At 38.5% G+C, this 23606-nt stretch overlaps 1 protein-coding gene across 1 annotated transcript in view; it reads right to left on the reverse strand.

Annotated features, from left to right (window-relative positions):
• Kcnh8 (potassium voltage-gated channel subfamily H member 8) overlaps window positions 1–23606 on the reverse strand; it is a 373064-nt gene that overhangs the window by 114295 nt on the left and 235163 nt on the right. Inside the window, exons 6-7 of the mRNA XM_051204195.1 lie at window positions 14899–15056; window positions 10110–10317 (exon numbers count right to left, since the gene is read on the reverse strand). Coding sequence (XP_051060152.1) covers window positions 10110–10317; window positions 14899–15056 — 366 coding nt within the window. The remainder of the gene's footprint in view (window positions 1–10109; window positions 10318–14898; window positions 15057–23606) is intronic.

Below are 23606 nucleotides of genomic sequence, written 5' to 3' on the forward strand. Positions count from 1 at the left end.
CTCAGCAAGAGCAGGGAGCAAGTGCTCTTAATCACTGAGCCATCTCTCCAGCCCTTCCTGGATGTGTTTTGAAGTTTCATCCTTTACATTCTAAATCAGACACTTAGCCTGAGCATACCAGTAGTCAATGCTCACAGTGTTTTACTCTAAGAAGTGATTTTCACAATAAATCATAAATACATCAATGACTTAAGAGCTTTCAATGCAGTCTTCCTTGACTGGAATAATGATAGAAGAGCTTTCTTTACTAAGATCATAAACAGAAGGCTTGTTACACATATACACTTCCTAAAAAAAAATCAACAAATGAAAAGCTAGCAATAATTCACCTTAAGAGGGAAATAAACAGTTGAAAGTAAGCAATTGTTTTCATGGGGTTGTGAGAAGGTCTGAGGAATGTGATGGCTGGAATCCAAGTTGATTTAGAGAAGAAGTCAGCCCAGACTACCTTCATCCTCATGGGTGAAGACTTGGGACCTCCCCATACTTCTTCCCTGCTGCCCCTCTCAGTCTTCCATTGCATCCCATATCCAAACCTTTGTGACTCCTTCAACCCACAGAACTATTCTCTACCAGGGACCCACAGTCATACTAGACTGGGACTCAGATCAGAACACCACTCAACCCTGCTCAGAGAAGATTCTGTAGTTGATCATAATTAACAAGTGATCTATAACTGAACTAGGTACAGAGTGAGAGATTATGTAGCACTCAATCCTATATAGGATGTTTTCAAACCCCTCCCCCAAGAACGGGATCTATGCTGAAGAAGAGATAGAACTATTGGAAAAGCCATAGGTCGTGGGCGACTCTAAGGAAAGAGCATCTTCCAGACACAACAGTGCTGATGTACATGCGACTTCAGAGAAACAGCATGCAGAAGACCTCCATAGATGTTAATCAGACAAAATCCCAGCACTGAGAAGGGAAATGTGGGCACTGAGTCCACTCCTAATGAAGAAACTATTAACTGTTGATACCTGCTGGGAAATGGGGAAAAACTCCATTTTCTTCTATAGAGTGTCTCTGACAGATCAGCCACACTCCAGGTCGGATCCTATACTGAGGAGTACTGGCCAACACAAAACAGACTCTATTTTTTGTTTGTTTGTTTTGGCATTTGGTATTTTTTGGCATTTGGCATTTGCTGATTTTGACATGTTTTTCTGTTTTTAGGTATCTTTTAATCTTTTTTATGAGAGAGAAAAACATAAATGGGTGGGTAGGGAACTAGAGCGGATCTGCATGTCTTTGGGGGACGTGAAAGAATATGATAAAATATATGTTTCTTTTCATCAAAAATACTCTTTTCATTGAAAATACATTCTATAAAAATTTAATAAAATATTTTAAAAAGATTAAAGGTCACTGTTAAATATTCAGAAGGGGTAGGAACCACATTATGGTGTTGCAAAGTAGATAATGGTATAATAGCCTAGACATTATTTTTTGAACCCGAAAAGCAACATGGCTTACTTATGATATATATGACTACTTAAGAATATCTGTTGTTATTGTAATGACTACCAGGTTCCATGAGAGGAACAAACCAATTCCTTCTTAAGTGGTACTGAATACTGAAGAAATTAAAAGTCTCCAGAACAAAGTCACAACTTAACAGTAACAAAAATCCCAATGTCTGACATTTTCTGGTTTCATTATTGCTTGTACTTCATAGCTGTTCACTTTCAACCACATGGATAATGAAAAGGCCAGTCTTTAACCATATAGATAATGAGGTGTCATTAAGAAATATAGAAATGGTGTGATTTTTTTTTATAAGCACTGAACAAGGATTGCTTTTAGAAATTCTTCCCTATTAGTAGTCATCAGTCTAGATCAGATAGAGCACATGCAGGTATTTGTGGTAGAAAGAGGATCCATATATGTCTACACACACACACACACACACACACACACACACACACACACGCACACGCACATGCACACACACACACACACGCAACCTGTGTTCATTCATACTTGTGGGTATATTGCTAATTATAACATGACACTACACTGTAATCACATAGCATTCCTCTGTTTGCAAGCTGCTTTAACATGATCTTATTTAAGCTCATTTGTACTCCAGTTAGGCACTATTTATTGGTTCTATTTTGTAGATGAGGATAATCATTCTCTAGTACAGATTTACTGTGAGATAATATGCATAGTGTCTTTATTATAAAAACACTTGGTTTTCTTTCCTAATAAAATATAAAGTTTAAAAACATTCCCAACGGCACTTTTTAACCCCAAGTTTACAAACCGTTAACTTGTTGGCAGAAACTAACAATATGCATCAAAGACTTGGTTAAACATAGCTGTAGTGCATTCTTCATGATTTCACAGATTGCACTAAGCCTTCAAGTCCTCCAGGACAGGGGTAAAAATAGACTGCTTTTCTCAAACCTCAAAACAATAGAAGCTTTCTGACTGGGAACTTGTGTCCTAAAATATGAGGCTATGCGGAACTCTAGGACAAAGACTTTGCACTGTAACCAGTGTTGTCTGGGTGTGACTTTGTCTTTCTTTCCCAGCAGCCCTGGTGACTGTAAACGGCCTGCCTCCTATGTGAAAAACAGTAGTTCTTTTTATAAGGAGTAACACATGTCCACAAGCCATGGAAAATTCCTTCCTCCCTCCCTCCCTCCCTCCCTCCCTCCCTCCCTCCCTCCCTCCCTCCCTCCCTCCCTCCCTCCCTCCCTTCCTTTCTGCTTCATTATCTCAAAATGCCCAAATCAACTTAAACACAAGATCAGATTGCAGCAATGATGGATGGACACTTCTATTTCCTTCATTTTTCTAATATCTATGAGAAAATATAGTTGTTCTTTCCATGGCAAAAAAAAGTAAAAGCTTCAGCCAAAAACAGGGAAATATTTTGTTTGCCAAAAGTTTCCTTCTGAAGCTGGCTCTGGAACTTAGAGACTCTTCAATAAAGATGCAGTGCTTGATTTTCATTCCCCACAGCTAATAGAACATGAAGTTTCTGATGATGAGCTGTGTTGCTTTAGCACCAATAGTTATTTTCTAGTGCACCACCACAATACATTAGGAACAAAGCAACTTGTAGTCCTTGGCAATAGTAGTATATTGTTACTTTTCTATTGTTGTGATAAAACACTACCACCAAGGCAATTTATAGAAGGCTATACTTGAGGTTAGTAGTTCCAGAGCAATAGGAATCCATTACAGTCATGGTGGAGAGCATTATGGCAGGCAGGCATGGTGATGGAGTGCCTACTGGGATTTCATAATCTCAAACATGAACAGGAAGCAGTGACCACATTTGGGATGGCCAGATACTTTTGAAAGTTCAAAGCCTATCCCCAGTGACACACCTCCAATAAGTCCATACCTCCTAATCTTTCCCAAACAGTTCAACCAACTTGAGACCAAGTACTCAAATGCTCACAGCTTATGGGGGACATCTCATTCAGATCGCCACAAGTGGGATAAACTATCTCTCCAGCCCCACCCACAACCTTTTCAACCCACCGCATCTTTATCTCATGGGTCCCCACAATGTGAATCTTATAGGTGAGTGTCATCTTGAAGGGTTTTCTATAACCCTTTCTTGTGAAACCTACAAGGTAAAGTGTTAATACATCCTGCCTGCTCCAGGGGAATGTGGTTTACTTATTGAAGTAATCAGCTTACCACACACAGGCCTGGTTAGTCTCCCCTACTTTACAGGAGGCTTAAGCATACTTAGCAGTTAATAACTGGAGAGTCTATCAAATTTATGATGTTTTATCCAATGAGATATAGGTGGCTTAGCACTAAAATTATCAATGAAACATTCCCAGTCATATATGAAGTAATACTTCTCCCCCTTTCTAGATTCTTCTGATATATTTGTCTGTTGAGTGACATAGATACTCCAACCTGAGAATTAAGAGACAGACTACCTTTTATGTTATAAACTGCCTTCTATCACTTGGTAGATAATTTATTTCAGAGTTCAACCTGCTGTGACCTTAAACTGAGAAATTTGAGAACGACCATAAAATAATATTTTAAGTATGAGATGGTCCTACTCACTCAGTTCAGTTTAGCTAAGGAAATGTACACTATGTACAATATGTTCACTATTGTGCCTACATGAGGAGTGCAAACTGTGTTGTAGCAAGCAAGATGTGTGAAACATTACTCAATCCCCACAGTTCAGACAATTGGATTTGACATGTTGACATCTGTGAAGGGTGTGATGATTCAAAGGGGAGTTTAAATAAATATCTTATCAACTTTTCTGGAGTTTTAAAGTATAAGTTAAAAATGTTAGACATTTGTCCTTCATTTTCCTTTCTTTTTTTTTTTTTTTTTTTTTTTTTTTTTTTTTTTTTTTTTGGGCTGGGTGGATAATATATTACTTAAGGAAGAAATTCTCTACTGCGTATGTACTGGAGAAACAGGCTAAGAGGAAAGAAGTATGCACTAGTTACTTCAATCAACCTAGCAAAGAAACCTGAATACATACATTCATTTCTGCACTTGACTGTGTATGTGAAGTGACTGGCTGTTGGAGTATATGTCTTGACTTCCATTCAACCATGAACCTGGAATTATAAGCTGAATAAACTCTTTCTTCCCTAAATTGCTTTTCATCAGGATGTTTTCCGTTAGACGTTTGTTGGCATGTGACTAATTAGTCACTATGCATTCACCCTTCAGGGACCATGAGGCAGTGACAGAGGAGGCCAGGTGAGCTAACAAGAAATCCAAACCCAACATATGCAGAAGAGCTATTGAGTTTCTTGTCATTTTTATTGTGTCCCTATAGCTCATTTCCCAAGATTTGTTCTATGAACTGATGAGTCCATGGGTCCTACCCATTGATCTCTTTTTTATTTCTGTAATTCAGAATGTGAATGGTGCTCAAGGCTCATGTCCTCACCAGCTGCTGTCTTTCTCTAGCACTGTTCACTAAGGTGTGGAGGCCAGTGACTTTGAAGATGGCCTTATCACCTGATAAGAACAGAGGTGGTAATGGTAGGAGGCAAGACAGGAGCATCCAATGCATCAGATACTGTGTGAGGCAGCTTCTAGGCAGAGCTGTACATCCAAACATGCTACAGACAAGGAAACGAGAGTTGCTCAGATAGTGCCACCATGGGGGTCATAGCCCCAGCAAATCCTTGAAGTGGATTCGAGTCTAAATTGTAGCTGCGAGAAACTGAAGTTTCCCTAACTAATATCAAGAGAACTATTTAAAAACAAATTCAATGCCATTAACTGAACTTTTCAGCTGCAATGAATTGAATTCTAGAAATGATAACAATTACACTTACTAAGAGACATATGGAAGCCTGAGAAATCACACACCTGTCATTTTGCAACACTGATGATGGAATTAAGTGCCTCTTGCATAATTAGTAAGTGCTTCACTATTGAGTAATATTGCAAGACCTTGTCACATAGTTTGCCTGAATTGAAGATTCTTATAGGAAACAAACAAAACAGTTCTCTAAAAGAGGCCAATAAAACATTTCTTTGCACTCAAATAAACCTTCAATTTAAAAGGTACTCTCAAATTTACTTGTGATACATCTATTCAATATAGAGATAAATAATACACTCTATCTCCACATTCCATAAAATCTGTTACACCTTAACAGGAGTTTAGGACAGGTGTCAGACCTACCCATTATGTTAACTCTGTTAACACTCAGAACAAATCATCCTATAGGCAATACATATGACATGTTGAATGCAATACCCAAATAAATTGGCAACACTCTGTAATTACCTTCTAAGTAATTTTTCTATGCAAAATGATGTTCATTGGTTGTTACAATAATATATTAAAATTACATCTATAGCAGACAGCATTTATTGACAGTGACTATATGCTAGCTACAATGCTAATGACTAGGCATGGTTTTACTTTTCATTTTTTTCACATTTACATGTGTGTGATGTGTATTTATGTGGGAATGCATGCATATGCATATATGTGAGTGTGCATGCACCAATGACAACCTTGTCTGTTGGTCCCCTATACCATATCTTTCTTTTATATGAAGATCTACATGCAGGATCCTCACACATGCACAGCAACCACTGAACTAGCCCCCAGTATGCCTCACATATGTTTACATGTTTGATCACTTAATACTGGCAACCTCAAGAGACTTGTTGCCATTATAAAGACACGGGAGAAGAAACAAAGTTAATTGTTTCTCCCTGTTTGGCGCTATTCTATTAAAGAACCTTAGCTTATAAAGGAACCCTCTACCTGTTTTGCCTTAGCAGAAGGCATGAGCTACAGTGGTAGCATAAATAGTCAAAGAATTTGCTTTATGACATCCAACATACTCGTTTGTAGAGAAAACCAAGCATACAATGGACACCTAAAAATGTTATTTTCAGATAAATGAGCAAACCCATAGTGATCATCTTGTTTGTTCTTTCCGTCTTAGCCAGAAAAGATTTTCACAGTCTTTTCTTGTAATCTTCCTAATATTCAAGACAAACTATGTTCATAGCAGCATTATTTGTAATAACAAGAACCTGGAAGCAACCTAGATGCCCCTCAACTGAAGAATGGATAAAGAAGATGTGGCACATTTACATAATGGAATACTACTCAGTGGGAGGGGGCGGGGGGTAACAATGGCAAATGGATGGAACTTGGAAAAAAAACATCCCGAGGATGTTCCTCACAAAAAGAGGAACATGGTATGTACTCATTCATATATGGATTTTAGACCTAGAGCAAAGGGTCACCAGCCTATATTTCACACCACCACAGGAACTAGGATACAAGGAGGAACCTAAGAGATTCATCCTGCAAGGTCCCTCACAGAAGGGGAAAGGAACAAGAGCTCCTGAGCAAACTGGGAGGGGGCGGGGCAGTGAGTGGAGAGGGAGTTAGGAGAAAGAGAAGGGGAGGAGAGGAGAACATGTGGAACTAGGAAGATTGAGTCAGGGGAGGAACACACACACACACACACACACACACACAGAGAGAGAGAGAGAGAGAGAGAGAGAGAGAGAGAGAGAGAGAGAGAGGGAGGGAGGGAGAGAGATACCATAAAAGAGGGAGCCATTATAGGTTTAAAGAGAAAACTGACTCTAGAGAAATGTCCCGAGACCTACAAGACTGACTCCAACTAACAATCTGAGCAACAGTAAAGGCTACCTTAAATGCCCTTCCCTGATAATGAGATTGATGACTAACTTATCTGCCATCATAGAGCCCTCACCTAGTAGCTGATGGAAACAGAAGCAGACACCCATAGCTAAACACTGAGCCGAACTCCTGCAATCCAGATGCGGAGAAGGAGGAGTGAGAAGAAAATGGGGGCTACAGGAACCCACAGAGACAGCTGACCTGAACAAGGGGGAGCTAATGGGTCCCCACACTGATAGCTGGGAAAGCAGCATTGGATCGACTCAGACCCCCTGAATGTGGGTCTCAGTTACAAGGCCTGATTATATTATGTGTTGAATTCTTTGATTTATGGTAAGTGGGGGGGGGGGAGAGAATAAAACTTACCACTACCAAAAAATAATTACACAGTAAAAACAAACTAACAGGCAGAAATGCTCTGATTATTTAACATGCAGACAAATCTCAGCTAGGAAATGATTTAGTAAGTGCACAAATGACACAAGTAATTTTAGAAGAAGGGGAAAGTGCTTGTCCTAGCACATTTACAGGCATAATGAGCATACCTCCTTTCTAATCACATCACATGGATTATTTAGAAAGGGAATGTAATCTCTGAAGAGATTACTTTTACTTATCTCAGTAAAAATAGTGACTCTATGATAAGCCATGAACTTAAGAAAACCTCCAGATAAACCCTCAAACTAGTTGATAATTGGTGGCACTAGCAGATGTTGGGTGGACACTAGCCCATGATAAGGATATGTATCCCATGTATTCTTAGGAAGCACACACTTTTTAATTTGTGTTTTCATGAGAATCATATATCATGGAATTTAGAAAGACTTTTTAGTTATTTAGTAGGGTTCTTAATTTGTAGAGAAGTGAATTGTTGTCCAGACAGCTGAACTAAATTGGTGAGCTAAGAGCTGGTTAGGGAGGGCAGAAGAAATTTACAGATGTGCATCTCATGCCTTCCCACATTTGCTTGGATGAGGTCCTTCTTACAACCTTCCTGAACCTTGACACCAGGGTCAAGGCTGGGGGGGGGGCTAAAACTAGTATGCTTCAGGTTGCTTCCTTCCTCTTTCTTAAAAAATAAACAGCTCTGCATATTTATTAGAAAAAGAACAAGCGCTAGATTCATGTCTGTAGCACAACCGACATGGTAGAAGTGTAACAAAAAGCATTCCTCATCTAATTTGATTTTGAGAGTGAGGAAGCTGAATTTCCCCAGCTGGAGACTTTCAGATGACAAAACTTACAAATTAATATGAATGTACAGATCTGGAGCCTGAAGGAAATCAGGACAAGCCTAAGATAGATTCAGTTGCTGACCACAAGATAGAATTTTAATATGGACGGAAAATAAAAGGCAACATTAAATCCTGCAACTCACTGCAAACCATTAGGACAACACCAGAGCACCCGAGGGAGGCAAACAGTGTCAACAAAGTCAGACCATGAGTCCTCCATCTACCTTTCTTTTTCCCTCTCCTTCTTTCTCCAGTTGGAGCTTTGTCTTTTTTTACCTTTGTTTCTTTCTTTTTTTTTTTTTTTAAAAATCTAGGACAACTTTGCTTCCACTCTACAGTTTTATTTATGTCCTTCATTGGTTATGAGAATTCAGAGGCATAGCAAGATATTTAAAACATGCTTTGAAAAGGAAGAAAAGAAAGCCCCTCTGAGAGGAAAATCAACATAGCACAACAGTCACTCTGGAATAAGGCCAATTTGTCTTTTTGAGACCCTGCCTCCTCAAGAACTCCAGCTTGTATTTCAGGGATGCCCTGTGAAGATTCTGTACATATTCTGTGGTGAGAGAGTGACATTTAGGACAGTCAGCACAGGATGCTCCAAGCATAAGCTGCCTCAGGAGCTGGACATACTGGATACTTCTCGCTAGAAGTCTCCTGTGGTTTAGTCCTCTGCAAAGGATTGAGATTCCTTCAAAAGTTCAAAATTGATTTTTGATGGAGAAGATAAGTGAAGAACTTTCAGCCAACTAAGAGGTATATCCTTTTGATTAAATGTCAAAAACAAAAATAGAAACAACAGCCCTCCAATAGTTGGTACTGTGAAAATTCTACAGAGTACAGAAAAGATGGCAGCTTCACTGTAACAGAATATCCCCCTCTTGAGAAGTTTGATTTTCTGTAAATTTCCACAGATTTTAAAGTGTGTTCCTGTGCTTGGCATTGCCTATTCATTTATGCTAAAACACTTGAAAGAGAAATCTCAAACTTTTATGGATTGTGGAACTACTAAATGCTATAAATATTTGTAAATAATCCTGTCTTCTGTGCCATCACTGATCCTGTAAGTATGACACATCCTGCTGGTAGCTCAATTTCCTAATGGGAGAAAGAAAGGCTCATCTTAATCATTTGAAGACATGCTCAGGTATGATTGTTTTCTTGTGGTTCCAGAAGTTAGTGAAGAGCCTAGGAGCAGTTTCCCAGGATTTACTGCTACTAGCTCTGGAAAATGACAAGGTATGGTTGTTCATTTCTCCCAACACTTCCGTGGCCTTCCTAGACATTTTGAACAACTTAGATCTCTTTCAAGTTTCTTCACCTTAAAGGTGAACCTGATAAATTTTGATGACAGTGCAAAGTTCTTGAAGGAGGCTTTTGTTACTTATATTTTAAACTGGAAAAAAGAATTAATTAAGAAGGAGTGCATTTATAAAACTGTGCAGGGGAAAAGAGGATTTCAGGAGGAGTGAGGAGGGCATGGAAAGGCAGAGAAGGAGTGTTGAAAAATGCACTCAAAGTACACACACACACACACACACACAGAGAGAGAGAAGGAGTGTTGAAAATGTACTCAAAGTACACACACACACACACACACACACATATACAGATGTGATACAAATTTAACAAATAAATGCCTAGAATAAATGTATTCATAATAATCTTCCACTTCCCTGGTACTCTACACAACATTCCCTTGAACTAAAAGTGGAAAATTTTACAGAAGCCCTTACCGACTTCCCACTTGAGAAGGCTGTTGTCCTCCCTCTCCATTTTGCCAATGACATACCAGATACATGCCATCCAGTGTGCAAGGAGAGCAAACATGGACATGAGCAGGGTGAGGACGATGGTGCTGTGCTGAGAATACCGGTCCAGTTTCTGCAGGAGGCGCAAAAGACGCAGCAGCCGGACAGTCTTCAGAAGATGCACAAGGGACACCTGTGGTGGAGAGAGGGAAACATGGCTTGGCACAGAAGCTACACTCAAGGCCCAATTTTCTGAAGTGAAGAACGATGGTGGTTCCCTCTGTGGCCGTACTGTTGAGTGTTTCTGCTTCTCAGATACCACATCAAGAGGTGAAAAGTTAAAGTAATGTAGGCTAAAAGTTACATAGGTTAATTTAATTTTTTCCTGCACTTGATTTTATTCATTATAATTGACTTTTTTCTATTTGATTGCATACAATTTTGCATATAACACTGTTCAACTAAGACACACTGAGTGCAAGCTCTCTCTGTCACCTTGGACACGCTTTCTGTCAATTCTACTTTCCCTCTATCGAAAATAGATTTGTGTTGTAAGTAATCAATACATAATAAAGGTAATTTTATTAAAATTTTTGGAGCTCATTTTCTGAGGGTGGGTTTTCATTAAACACATGCTGACCTGGAAAGATTCATTTCTTTATGTCATTGACCTAAAAACTTGAGTAAGTACTTCACACTCAATTACCGGTAGTGCCATTTGCTAAACTGCCTGGCTTCTACCACTATCAATGAGCAGTGAAGAAAAACCACATTCAATGAGGCATTCAAGCCTGAAGCTTGTCTCTGGAGTTTCACACAGGAGGGGGCACCTGTGTGCAGGTAGGCAGGCAGGCAGAAGGAAAGGGAAGGGAGGAGAGAGAAAAGAAGGGAGAGGAGGGGAAGAAGGAATGAAGAGAAAGAATGGAGGAAGAAATAGAAAAAAGGGTTTAAGAAAATATTGTATTTAAATGTGGAATAATTCACAAATTAGAACTGAACACAATTTTGTTGAATATTTGTTCATATGTTGAGACTTGAAAGGAGCTGTCCATTCATTCTTTTTTGTCCATTCTTTCATATATCAATTATTTGCTCATCTTTCAAACATTAGCAATTTCTGCATATGCTTTCTTAGAGATAAGGGAAGATGTGTAACAGTTGGTAACTGATCTTTATAATACCTTCTAAGAATTTTCCCAGAAAGATATGTTAATTTATGGTTTGTTTCTAAAAATTGGGGAATGTTAATCTGAGCATCCCCACAAATTCATTGCTATGTTAGCAATATATGGCTTTAATTTTCTTCTCATGTTTAGTTCCAGTCCCTAACCGCTGAACATTTACCTCCTGAAGAGGCCAATTTGGATGCAAGATTTTGGTGAAATTATTGTTTCATTCACACCTGTGTCTAGTAGACCTTCAATGACATTTATTTGCAATTTTAATTTCAGCCTTTGCTCATTTATAGAAGGTTGCCAAAATATTCACTCTATGGTTTTTCTTGAATTTTTTGTTCTCTTCTATATTTATCATCCAAAGCAGTATAGGTATTAGGTTCTTTAATTGCTCTGGGAAGGAGTTTTCCTCCACTATGACAGGAAACAACTGAACAGAATTTGGCATGGGGGCCTGTGAGAGGCTTCTCAGGGAGTTCCCCAGTAGCAAATTGTTACCTTGTATGTCCCTTGTTTACTGACATTGCTTTGTCCAATGCCTACCTTTGTCACATCTTCTGCATAATCCTGAAGGGAGGGGTGTTCTGTTTTAATTATGCTTAGAAAAAAGATTGCTTCTAGGAATGCCCTGTTTACACTCCCCTTTAAGGTGACCTTATTTGCCACTATTTGATTTTTTTTTTTCAAACCTCTGGAAATCACCTCTCCTATCCATTCATCATCATGGTCATGAGATTTAATATTGATTGTCTCTTGGATCCATTCCTCCAAAGGTAACCTTCTGGAGTGGGGTCTCTCTTTCCATTATGTGAGCCCCTGGGATATAATTTAGGTCATCAGGCTCAGAAGCAAGCACCTTTACCTGATGAGAACTTGGTAACCTGGCTGCTATTGTGCTCTTTTTTTCTTCTTGATACTCTTTATGGTCAAGTTTAGCTTTTTCTCTCCCATCAGTCAGGGTTAAGATTTCATTACCATATATAAATCTGGTGTGGAACACATGATCACATGCTAGGGTTTTATTAAGTCTATATTGTCATTTAGAGAATTATTGTGAATAGAGTTTGTTTGATAGATAGCTGAATTGGGTAGACAGGTGAAACTTTTATGTGAAATGAACCTGGTTCTGAAATCCCAGTGGGGGATGTCATCTGAATATGGTATTGATGCACCTGCCTCATTTTCTCTTTGACCTCAGTGGGGGTAGGGAATGGGAAGGGATGTGGTGCTTTCCTTATATGCCATGTTTATAAGCAGGGCATGCCAACTCAGGTTCAGAATAACATATCCTGGGGATACACTGTGTCATTTCAAACACAGAAACAAAAGCATTGCTAAACTTGTTCACACCAGAGTCAACGACTTCCTGCTGTGAATGAGGAGTCAGGCATTGGATGAATGGCGATCCTGAATTTGTCATAAATGAGAACTGTAAGCTACTTGTGGGCAGGTGTATCTGTCCACACTGGCAGCAGTTTCCACTTTTACAAACTGGAATGTCCGTCTTCCAGGCTGTCAGTTGGGGAAACAGAAGTATGTGTGAGAGATGGGTGGGGGAAAATCTTTCCTGATGCCAGAAATTAGGCAAAACACTTGATAGACATGTTTTATTTTTAAGTTGCTCAGGACTGTAGAAATTTTTGTGCCCATTTTGTGAAGCTTTCGTATTTCCTCAGATGGTAAGTCCATTTTATATATCAATCCTAGTTTTGTCTCTCACAGAACCTTTCACAGTAAGATGCATTGTAGATTTCAATAGATGAATATCTGAATGTATTTGAAATATTTGCTAAGGGCAATTAGAAGCAGGTAGAGCTGAACCTCACAGAGCACTTTCGATGACTGTACTGCATTTCAAGTCTCTTCTATGGAAATGTATTCATTGGACACATTTAAAATCTGGTAAGAACAGCCTTATTTTTGTTGCCATCCATGTCTAAGAACATTTTTTATAAGTTGTTCTCATCATATGTTTTCTTGGAAAGGGAACAGAATATCTTGAACAAGCTTTTCTGTTCAAACAGAACATTTTATACTTATTAACTTAGTTAAAGATAGCAGATTTGTGCTGCTTTTTAAATAACCAGGCCTGTGGAAAGCAGAAGCAGTGTCTCTGGTTAGAATTTCTTTCTCCCTCTTGTTATTCTTCCTGACTTATAACATTTCCCAAAGCATTTATTCAAGATTCCCAAGACATTGAACAAAAGGGGAGGGGATCAGTGAAGTTGTCACCAAATATGAGAATCTTACCTTAATTTAGATGTCAATTGTATAGAAACATACACTGAACATCTCTTGTATATATTTGTCATTCTATATTATATATGCATATTTAAAATTATCTCATTTCAGTACCCAGAGAAAACTAGACCATAAAATTTCTATTAATATTTAGTAGCAAAGCAGCAAATGAATATAAAACCAAACTGTGCTAAACGGAATTTATTTGGTCATTTGGCCAGGGAATTCAGAATACTTTAATTAACATTTTCTTTTAACTTATATACTACTTTTAGATTATTTTTCAGCTTTTCAAAATCCTTGTTTTAAGTCACTGCATTTTCCTTATGGTACTTATCTAGACAAATTCAATTTCCAAGAGTGCTTTAGAAAGCACAGGTCATGTTGACTGATAAACTTTTCCTTCTTGGTATTTTTCCTACTAATGATATTTCTCTTAAACTCTCAAAACAAAACAAAACACAAATAAAACTTTCATGGCATAGGCAATTAACAGATATACAAATATGTAAGTTTTCACTAAGCAGTTGGGATAAGAAGTTATATGTTCATCTTGAAGTCATTGATGTTTGCATTTGAAATTCTGATCACTTTGGATCTCTTAGAAAACAAGTCATTAAATTCTTCAAAAAATATGATTTATATGAGGGAGTATCAACTGGTAAGTGACCTTATTTAACTTGAATTAAAGTTTAGTACATATATTTTTTCAGGCTAAAATTGGTGACCACAGCAAAACCATGTGCGAAATCCTAATCGGTCCTCTCAAATATCTCTCTGGCTTTTAAAAATGTCTATCAGTGAAGCTAAACATAGTTACTACTGCAAAGGGAACACTTTCTTCCTTGTGAGGACACATAGTGATAAGCTGAAAAAGGAGGGAATACAAGTAATCAGTTTAAGTTTTATGTTGAGGCTGTGTCATTTAAGTGGGTGAATTCCTTTACTCAAACTCTTAGCTTTGTTAATGAATAATGAAATAATAGAGACGGTTAAAGAAATGTTTTGCAATTTCCCACCAAACTCTCCAGCTGATTTCCTTTTAGGAATCTATAGTGATGCTTCTATCCCCAGAAGTGGTTTGGTATAAAAGGATTTGTTTAGTGAGTTAAAATTTAAGTACATTGAGGCTTTCTTTCTGTATTTGCTATATCTGGTTTTGAGTATTGAGTGAAGATATTAAGAGTAATTAATCACCTCAAGTAGAGAATCTGACCTGCGTGACACTGGATGTCTCAGAATACATATTAAAGAAGACACGAACCCCACGGAGCACAGACTCCCAATAACATTTAACACCAAATGTAAGAAAATCAAACACGGCACTTACAGGCCACACAGAAGATGTTACTACTCACCACTGTGACATTGAAAGCATACAAGAGGTCAAAGGGCAGGGCAGCAATCAAATCAATGATGAACCAGGTTGTGACATAGTGGATGCAAATAGATCTTGCTTCAAAGATAACTTGGCCAGACTTGCTGACATAAGTTGTTCGAAAATTTAGAATAATATCTGTTCGGGAAAAAACAATAAGTAAGAAAGAGTGAGGGAAACAGAGAGGGAAAAGAAAGAGTAAAAATAATGTAAAAGAGAATAAAGGAAGAGAGTAATCTGGGAAGGCAATCAGTTAGGGAAAAGGGAAGAAGAAATGTGGATACAATTCCACAAAATCAAGCAAAAAGTAAATTTAAGCTATTTCAGTTTATTGTCCTCATGGATTCAATGTAAACTAAGAAAATACTGAAGAAGGGAAAAGACACTTGGGACACTGTCCAAACACTGAACAATTAAGCAATCAGAACAGTGGTGACATTACCAAGTGCCCTACATGAAATGTTTTAGAGTTTGTCTGGAGATTGTTCCATCCCCAGGGTAGAGATAGAAACAAATTCACCCATATTATCGTAGCCAACAGCTATCGTATGTGTAATGCTACTTAACTATATGCACAAAGTAGAGTAGATCACTATGTACAAGGAATACACCCTTGACTTGAAGTCACATCTTTTACCAAGTATAGCAGATATTAATTTGGATCTATAGCTTAATATTTCCCAATCTGTTCTTGTATTTTATGTAATCATTTTTAAACTTTCCCTGTATAATTTTTTTGTTATGTGTTTATTGACTTTTTACTACCCACAAAACCCTCATAGTCAAAGAACAAACCCACAATCAAGCATGCTTTCATACATGGAATTCACGATGGTTGCACACCTAAGAGGATGCCACATATGGGCAGCCGACTCTAACAGAAAGATATTACTCCATGAGAATTATTTTGAGGTAACTCCTCACAAATCAAAACAGGATACATGGGGGAATCAGTATCTCAATTAGCAAAACTAGGAACTGAACTAATTACAAAACAGTGAAAGCTCCAAGTTACAGAATGGATGAACTGGCATATTCTGTGGTTAATGTAAACTATAAAAAATAAGAAAGATGTTGACTGTTAAAAACTAATCATTGGTTAAGCCCCAGCAAAACAACAACAAAAGGAACAAGAAGGTACAAAGTTTTGTTAGGGAATTAGATGGGGAGATAGAGATGGATATGATCATATTTCATTGTATTTATTTATGAAATTCTTCAGCAATAGAGAAAGATATTTAAAACCCTCAAATATAAGCAAAATCAAAATTAAAAAACATACGGATATGCTCATTACTAACTTGAATATTTCATTTTGATTTTGATTTTGTGCCCACCCTTCTGTAATAGACTAAGCATCCATGCCCTGACCACCCTCATGCATGCAGATATTTGCAGATAGAATTTGTGTACATAGCAGTATGTATCCATTATCAGGCTACACTTTCAGAAGGGTGCTGTGTTGAAGGGCCTACCCAAGCAAACCCCCTGAAGAGACTTTTCTTCAGCTGCTAACAGGGGATTAAAAGATAATGAATAGAAAATAACAATCACGTCATGGAGCTAATCATGTAGCAGGGTCAGTGGGTGGCCTCTATGTGCTATGTGAAACCCAAGACTGATGTTTGCTGTGTAAATGTCTATTACGGAGGATCCACAATGGTGGGTTAGAAGCAAGAAGCACTTCCAGTTTTCTGCATCTCAGAAGCAAGCATCATAGCACAGCTCCTCAGTGGGATGTGAAACTGTGGGGACGACAAGCAGAGGAGAGCATGACCTAAGAACAGATGAAGAATGGGAGGGACATTTGAAGGGGGCACCCTTGTTTCTCAAGTAAAACCTGTTTAAAAGGCAGCTGGTGAAATGTGTGTTACTTGTGCAAAGTTCCTGCTTTTTCTGTTAGAATCCATGGCAAATATTTCTACACTGTCTGAATCTCACGCACTTTGTGATAAGATGTGGTGAAGCAATCATGCTAGGAAATGCAGGCAGGTGATTTCAATTGGATTTAAGAAGTGAGGGTGATTATTAAGAGGGAGGGTCAGCAGTAACCTGGGGAGGCTCAGTGGGCTGCATGATCCACACAGTTGACTTAGCCTTGTGAAACAGAGCTGTCTTCAGCGGGACAGCATGGAACCTGTGTGTGGTGCCTCCTCAGTGGTTTGACCCTCTCTGTGGGACGTCTGAGATCTAGCTGGAAAGAGGAGCTACCAGTGCACTGACCCAATCTGCCCTACACAAACTCCTGAAGGAACTTTGGTTTCATGCTACCATTTACTAGTGGCCAGGAAAGCAAAACTATTCCATCCAGCTCTGGTCCTGAACAATTAATTCTCATTGATGCAAAGCAGGCATCACGTAAAAAAGAGAAGAGGGAATAACCTTAACCTCTACCTTCCCCAAGGGCTGCAGAACCAAGCAGACAAGGAAAGAAGTATACAATATGGCCGGAAGGGTTCAACCATGCCACATGACCACCCCTACCCCCAGTAAGACAGCATATGGCCTATTTCTCCCTCCTCTTTATTTTCCTATTTTTCAAAGTTGATTCATATGTGTGCCATGTGCGCGCATGCACACACGCTCGCGCGTGCGCGCGCACACACACACACACACAGTCCCATTTTTGTTCTGTTATTGACTTTCTTGTTTGTTGCCCTTCCCTCTCTTTCTCTTCCTCTCATAGTAGATTCCTTTTATTCCAACTATATACATCCTTTTTCTCTTTTAACATAATTATGACCTTCACTTCATACATTTCCTTTGCTTATCCCCTTTCTACTTTTTGAATATTCTTTTGGTTTTGTTTTCTATTCATCATTTTCTTTTATGCCAAGATATTGCAACCTAATCTCAAATTCTATTACAGAGCCACAGTGACAAAGTCATGTGGACCTGGCACAAAGCAGATGTAGAATAGAACAGGATACTCAGAAGTAAACACCAATGTTCAGTAAATCAATTCTCAATATGGGCCCAAAACATACACTGGGAGAAAGCAAAGCCTCTTCAACAAATAGTGCTGGGAAAACATATTCACATGTAGAAGACTAAAACTAACTAGACTTAAACTTCATTCACCCTGAACAAGAGTCATTTAAAATGAAAAAAGGGTTTGAGCAGGAGAGGGAAGAGCAATTAGATAAGAGATGGGATGGTGGGCAGGTAACACAACTTGGTATCATAATGTATGTGCATGGAAAGTTCAAAGAATAAAAAATAGAAAACCACATCAAAGAGTATAATGTAAAACCAGAATCATTAAAGAAAAAGTTTAAGTGCTGGGGAGATGGCTCAGCACTTAAGAACACCGGTTTTTAACTTCCAGAGGGCCTAGGGTCAATACCCAGCACCTACATGGCTGCACACAACAATGTGTAATTCCAGGATCCAACACCTCACACGGACAGCATGCAGGCAAAATACCAATGCTCATAAAATAAAAATAGATACATTATTTTAGAAGATCAAAAAGAGGAAGGAAGGAAGAAATAAAGAAAGGATGGAAGGGAGGAAGGGAGGGAGGAAGGGAGGGAGGAAGGGAGGAAGGGAGTGGGGAGGGAGAAAAGAAAAGAAGGAAGGAGGCTGGGAGGAAGGAAGAAGGAACGAAAAAGGAAGGGAGGGAGAAAAGAAGAAAGGAAGGAAGGAAATGTGGACTTGAGCATTTAAACCACACTGATACGAATTCTCCCAATGACAAACAGGTTTCTGGAGGAAATGTGAAGTTTGTAACAGAGCACACACCATGAAATGTTGCAGCTTGCCATTCAGCCATGCAAATCTCTGTGCAGTGAACATGCAGCTAAGCTATGCCTGGGTTTCCTGTTATACAGACAGTGAGACAGTCAACAAACATTATTTTACACTGATCATCTGTGGTTACTTGCTATGCAGCAAAAACAGTGCTCACATATACCATGTCATTTGTCACTTGCGATGACAAGACTTATACTGTGATTGTAATTATAAGAACACAGATGTACTCAGTAGTGCACAATGCTGTTTTAATTCTTGAGAATCATGCTCTCATTGGCTCATCAAAACAGTAGTAAGACATAAACATTTTCATCATTTCCCTTTAGAAGTAGGGAAACTGAGTGATAAAAGAGATGAAGTACTGTGCCCAGAATCACACAGATGACAATAGTACACACATACTTAAATTTCACAGGTAACTAACACAGTAGTAGTTGAACTACACACATCTTGAGTTCCAATTCAGAACTTTGGGTTTTGTGCCTTGGTGGAGACCAGTCACATTAATAGTCTAGAATCATGGTCTTAGCAACCCTCAACACCCAAATTATAATTGCTATAGCCTTTGATGAGTAACGTTGTACATAAAACTGTTCTTGTTAAACATCACATTACATCAAAACTGGCATGCCTCCCTAAATGTCAAAACAAATAGAAATCCTGAATCAAATGAACATTTACTTAACTGGTACACCAAAAAACAAACCAGAAGTTTAGACTTTTCAATAGAAAAGGTATCAGGTGAGTCATTACAAAGCACTAATTTAGAAAGCTTTTTATAAGACAATGTATTAGTCTAATGAATTTACTCAATGAAAAGCAACCTGCTAGCTCTAACATGTAAAGGAAGCAATCATAAATTTTTTGAACAGATAATGATGCTACTAATGGAAACATTTAAAGTTCTATTTTTGCATTTAAAATTGAATACCATTTGTTTTCAAAGGGGGAACTCACCTGATTATAATCTAATGATTGCCGTTTTTCAGGAATAAGATGGTGCAGGGATTGATTTAAATAGCTACTATCATTTTTGAGTAACTGACAGCAAAACAACAACAACAAAATATGTACTGTCAAGCATAATGAAAGATGTTCTAGAATATTCACAAGTTTTCACCTTTGCCAGTTTGTATGCCCACACTGCTATTGGGCAGACTGACATCACCCCAGTTCACCAAAGTTTCAGAATAGTCAAGCAATTGCACAAGGAAGTCCTTCAGCTACAGTATAATCATCATGTGTGTGTGTGTATGTGGGGGGTATCTTTTCACACCCAATATCAGCTTTTTCTGATAATCGAAAAGAAAAGAATGCTACACCAATGGACTTTTCTTATGGATAATTACCTTTGATTACTACAATGAAATGCTCAAGAAGAAATAGGTCATTAGGAGAACATTTTCCCTGAACCTTTCAAGTCTCATTCTCTCCTGTCAAAGTCCTAAACAGGCTTGATCCTGCTGAGCTTCTGACTTCAGTGATTGGCATGCAGAGAGTCGTGTGTTTGCAGCCCAGCCTCAATCTCAATGCTATGTAATGTGAGCAGCTTGCTCTGTTACAATTTCCCAACTATGATGAACTACATTTTGAAACTCAGGAGCCAAACATAAACACTTTAAGTAGTCCTTCTGGAATTCTATCCAAGGCAATGCAAATGTGGTAAACAAACATCATTTGATCCAACAAATTCATCACTCCCAAATTCATCTCAAACTAACTGAAAAGAATTTTCCTTCTCAAAATCTTTATGTTCCCATGTGTTGACATAAGATACATCATCCATAGTGGTCCATAATATGGAGAACCTATGTAATGAGCCATTAGCAGAAACACAGAGAGTTATGGGCATTCTTTACAGCCTTTACAAAGGGCGGATCCTAATCTACTGCACCAAAATGAAGATATAATTGAATTCTCTGAGGATGCAAATCACAGGTAATTATATTCTGAGATAATTTGTCTTATTGTCCTCATGTTTTAGATAGTACAATTATAGACAAACAATAGAAAAATAACAGGGTATGTTATTTTTGTGTTTTTAAGGCTTTCAAAAGTATTTCTTTTCCCTCCTATTTGTTATGTGTGTGAGCTAAAAAGAAAAGAAGTTACATGCATTTTTCTTCTGAGTTTGGTTTCCTGTAGAGCAATGTCATTAGAATGCCCATAGTTCCAAGTAAAAGGAAAGGACAGGCAAATTTGATACTGCTTAAATTAGTAGATTAACCAGATGAGAAATAATTTAAAATATTGGCTTACTGTTAAAAAGTAAATTAAAATATAATGGTGTGCACAAGAACCTTGATCTGCATATGAATAATTACTAACTTCATTTAGTCATTTCTTTAAAAATTAATTGATGTGATACAGTATGTGTAGATGGACATTTAACTAAAGCAGGTCTACCTGATGCTCTAAAGATACTCTGGTTGTTTCCATTGCTAGTGAGTTAGTCCTTTTAGCACAACACTATGTCACAGAAGATGTGGGCATTGGGTGTGGGGACAATGAATAGAAAAGACTGATCAAGAGATTGGAGGGGGTGAATAATCCTAACAAGGATTAGAACAAATCATTTGGTGATAGGTATAAAATTTCCTGTCATCTTAGCCCTGCTTAGCATGTCCACATTTGTCTTCTATAGGCTCATATGTTTGAAATAATTTAAAAATCATTCCAATTTGGTGGCATCATTTGAGGAGATTACAAAACATGACATACTGGAAGAAGTATGTCACTGGGGACGGACTTTGGAGGATTTATTGCCTTCTCCTACTTCCTTTCCCATTGCTCTCTGATCCTTTTGTGTAGATGACATGTGGTTTCTCTGCTTACTGACTGCTAGGCAGGCTTTATGCTCCTGCCACTGTGTCCTGCTCTACCAGGATGGACTGTCCATTCACTGGAACTGTGAGTTAAAGTGAACTCTTCATTCTATGAATAGCTTTGTGTTAGGGCATTTTATCATAGCATCAATAATGGGCTCATTCATCATCTAAGTATTCTTCAGTAATAATAAGCCCTCTGTAGCTTTTGTTTGGTTTGGGCTCTGAGACGGAGCCTACCTATGTAGTCCAGGTTGAACTGATGGTCCTCTTGCTTTAGTCTCTCACATGCTGGGATGGAAGCCTGTGTCATTATGCCTGGTTCCATATCTATCCCATCCTTCTTGCCTTTTCTTCAAGTCAGAGTGCATGGCTTCCTCCCTGTGACTTCCTTCCCTTTGCTGTAATTTTGCTTGTAGCAACACCACAGAGCACACTACCCTTGCCCACCAAAAGTCCTCTCTGTAAATAGTCACAGTTGAACCCTCTTTCCCATTGCTGTGATAAAACACCATGACCAAAGCAGAGCATGGAAAAAAAGCTTATTTGGCTATGATTTCAGAGGGTTCCAATTCATGATGGAGGCATGGAGCCAGGCCAGAAGATGGCAGGCATGTTGACTCAGCAGAAGCTGAGAGTTCATGTCTTGAATCACAAGCACAAAGCAGAGAGAACAAATTCAATCTGCCCAACTCTTTAATCTCTAAGGCCACCTCCAGGAACATACTTCCTCTACCATGTGTCCTAGGCCTCCACAAACAGTGCTGCCAACTAGGGACAAAACATTCAAATATTCAAATGTCTGAGACTAGGGGATACATCTCTTTCAAACTACCACAGTCACCAAGCTTTGCTCACCATATCCTGGACTGGGAGACTTCATTGCTTTCAATTACGCCTTGCTGATGCCAGTCAGCCACCTCTTTACAAGGCATAAAATATTGTCTAATCTCTAGTCTTGTGGATTTCACAGCAAAGTACCATGGAAGAAGGGGTGCAGGCATAGACATCCTTTTACATGTCTTTTGCTTCAATGTAGGCACAAGCTCTGTCCTTAAAACGTTAAGTATCTTAATATAGTTAAAAAAAAAAAAAGACAACTATTGAAGTTGATGATGGCTGTTCCTTTAGAATCGAGGTACTAAGACTTCAACTGACCATCCTAGGCATCCTAGGGTAGCCCCTATGTGGGGCACCAGCTCACCAGTGTTCTTCCACTACTATTCTTAGAACCCAGTTACCCAGACAGAACCTTCTAACTGAAATTATTAAATACCACTATGGAGGGTCTGTGGTTTTCCATCCTACCTGGAGTCCTTGGGACTCAAAGAAAAGCAAATCACCTAAACTAAGCATGCCTTTGATTGTTACCACAGCCTTTCATATTCTCACAATGTGATCCTGGCATATCCTTATACGCACAATGAAGTAATGTTGGTTCAAAGTAAATACAAAATTACCTAGTACAACACCACTGAAGTTTTTCATTAGTACCCATAACTACTCACTTGTGTTAGACTGACCCCGTACATGGCTATCACTTTATTATGCAACATCAATAGCCTCATGCACAAAACTACTGATTTGGGCTCTCTATAAATTACTGACATTTTCAGTGATGTTTAAATACAAATTAGATGTTGAGCTTCAGTTAAAAAAATACTTTAATAGGGGCTGGAGAGGTTGGTTAGCAGTTAAGAGCCCTGGCTTCCCTTCGGTCACACTGGGAAGGGAGTTCTTCTAGTAATGTCTATGAGGTTTTATGGAATTAAAGTGAGTTTTAGAGTAATAATATTTAGCATTGCAATTATAGATTGCCATGTATACAAACATTCAATTTTTAAAAAATATAGTTAAAGAATGGCTTATAGAGTGTAAAATGAACTAACATTAAGGAAATGGTTGGATGACTTTTCCAAGGCTAGCTGTCCCTGTAAAGACAACTAGAACTAGAATTCTTCTTCTTGACCCACACTGATTGTTGCCTTCTCCAAAGTAACCAGTGCACTTATTACTATACACTCACTGAGTGTGCTTGGATCAGCTGCAAGGATAATGTAAAGACAACAATATAGAATTTGCCTTTGGTTATAGGGGCCTTCACTAG

The sequence above is a fragment of the Phodopus roborovskii genome, unplaced genomic scaffold (genome assembly GCF_943737965.1).
Source record: "Phodopus roborovskii unplaced genomic scaffold, PHOROB, whole genome shotgun sequence".
NCBI lineage: Eukaryota > Metazoa > Chordata > Mammalia > Rodentia > Cricetidae > Phodopus > Phodopus roborovskii.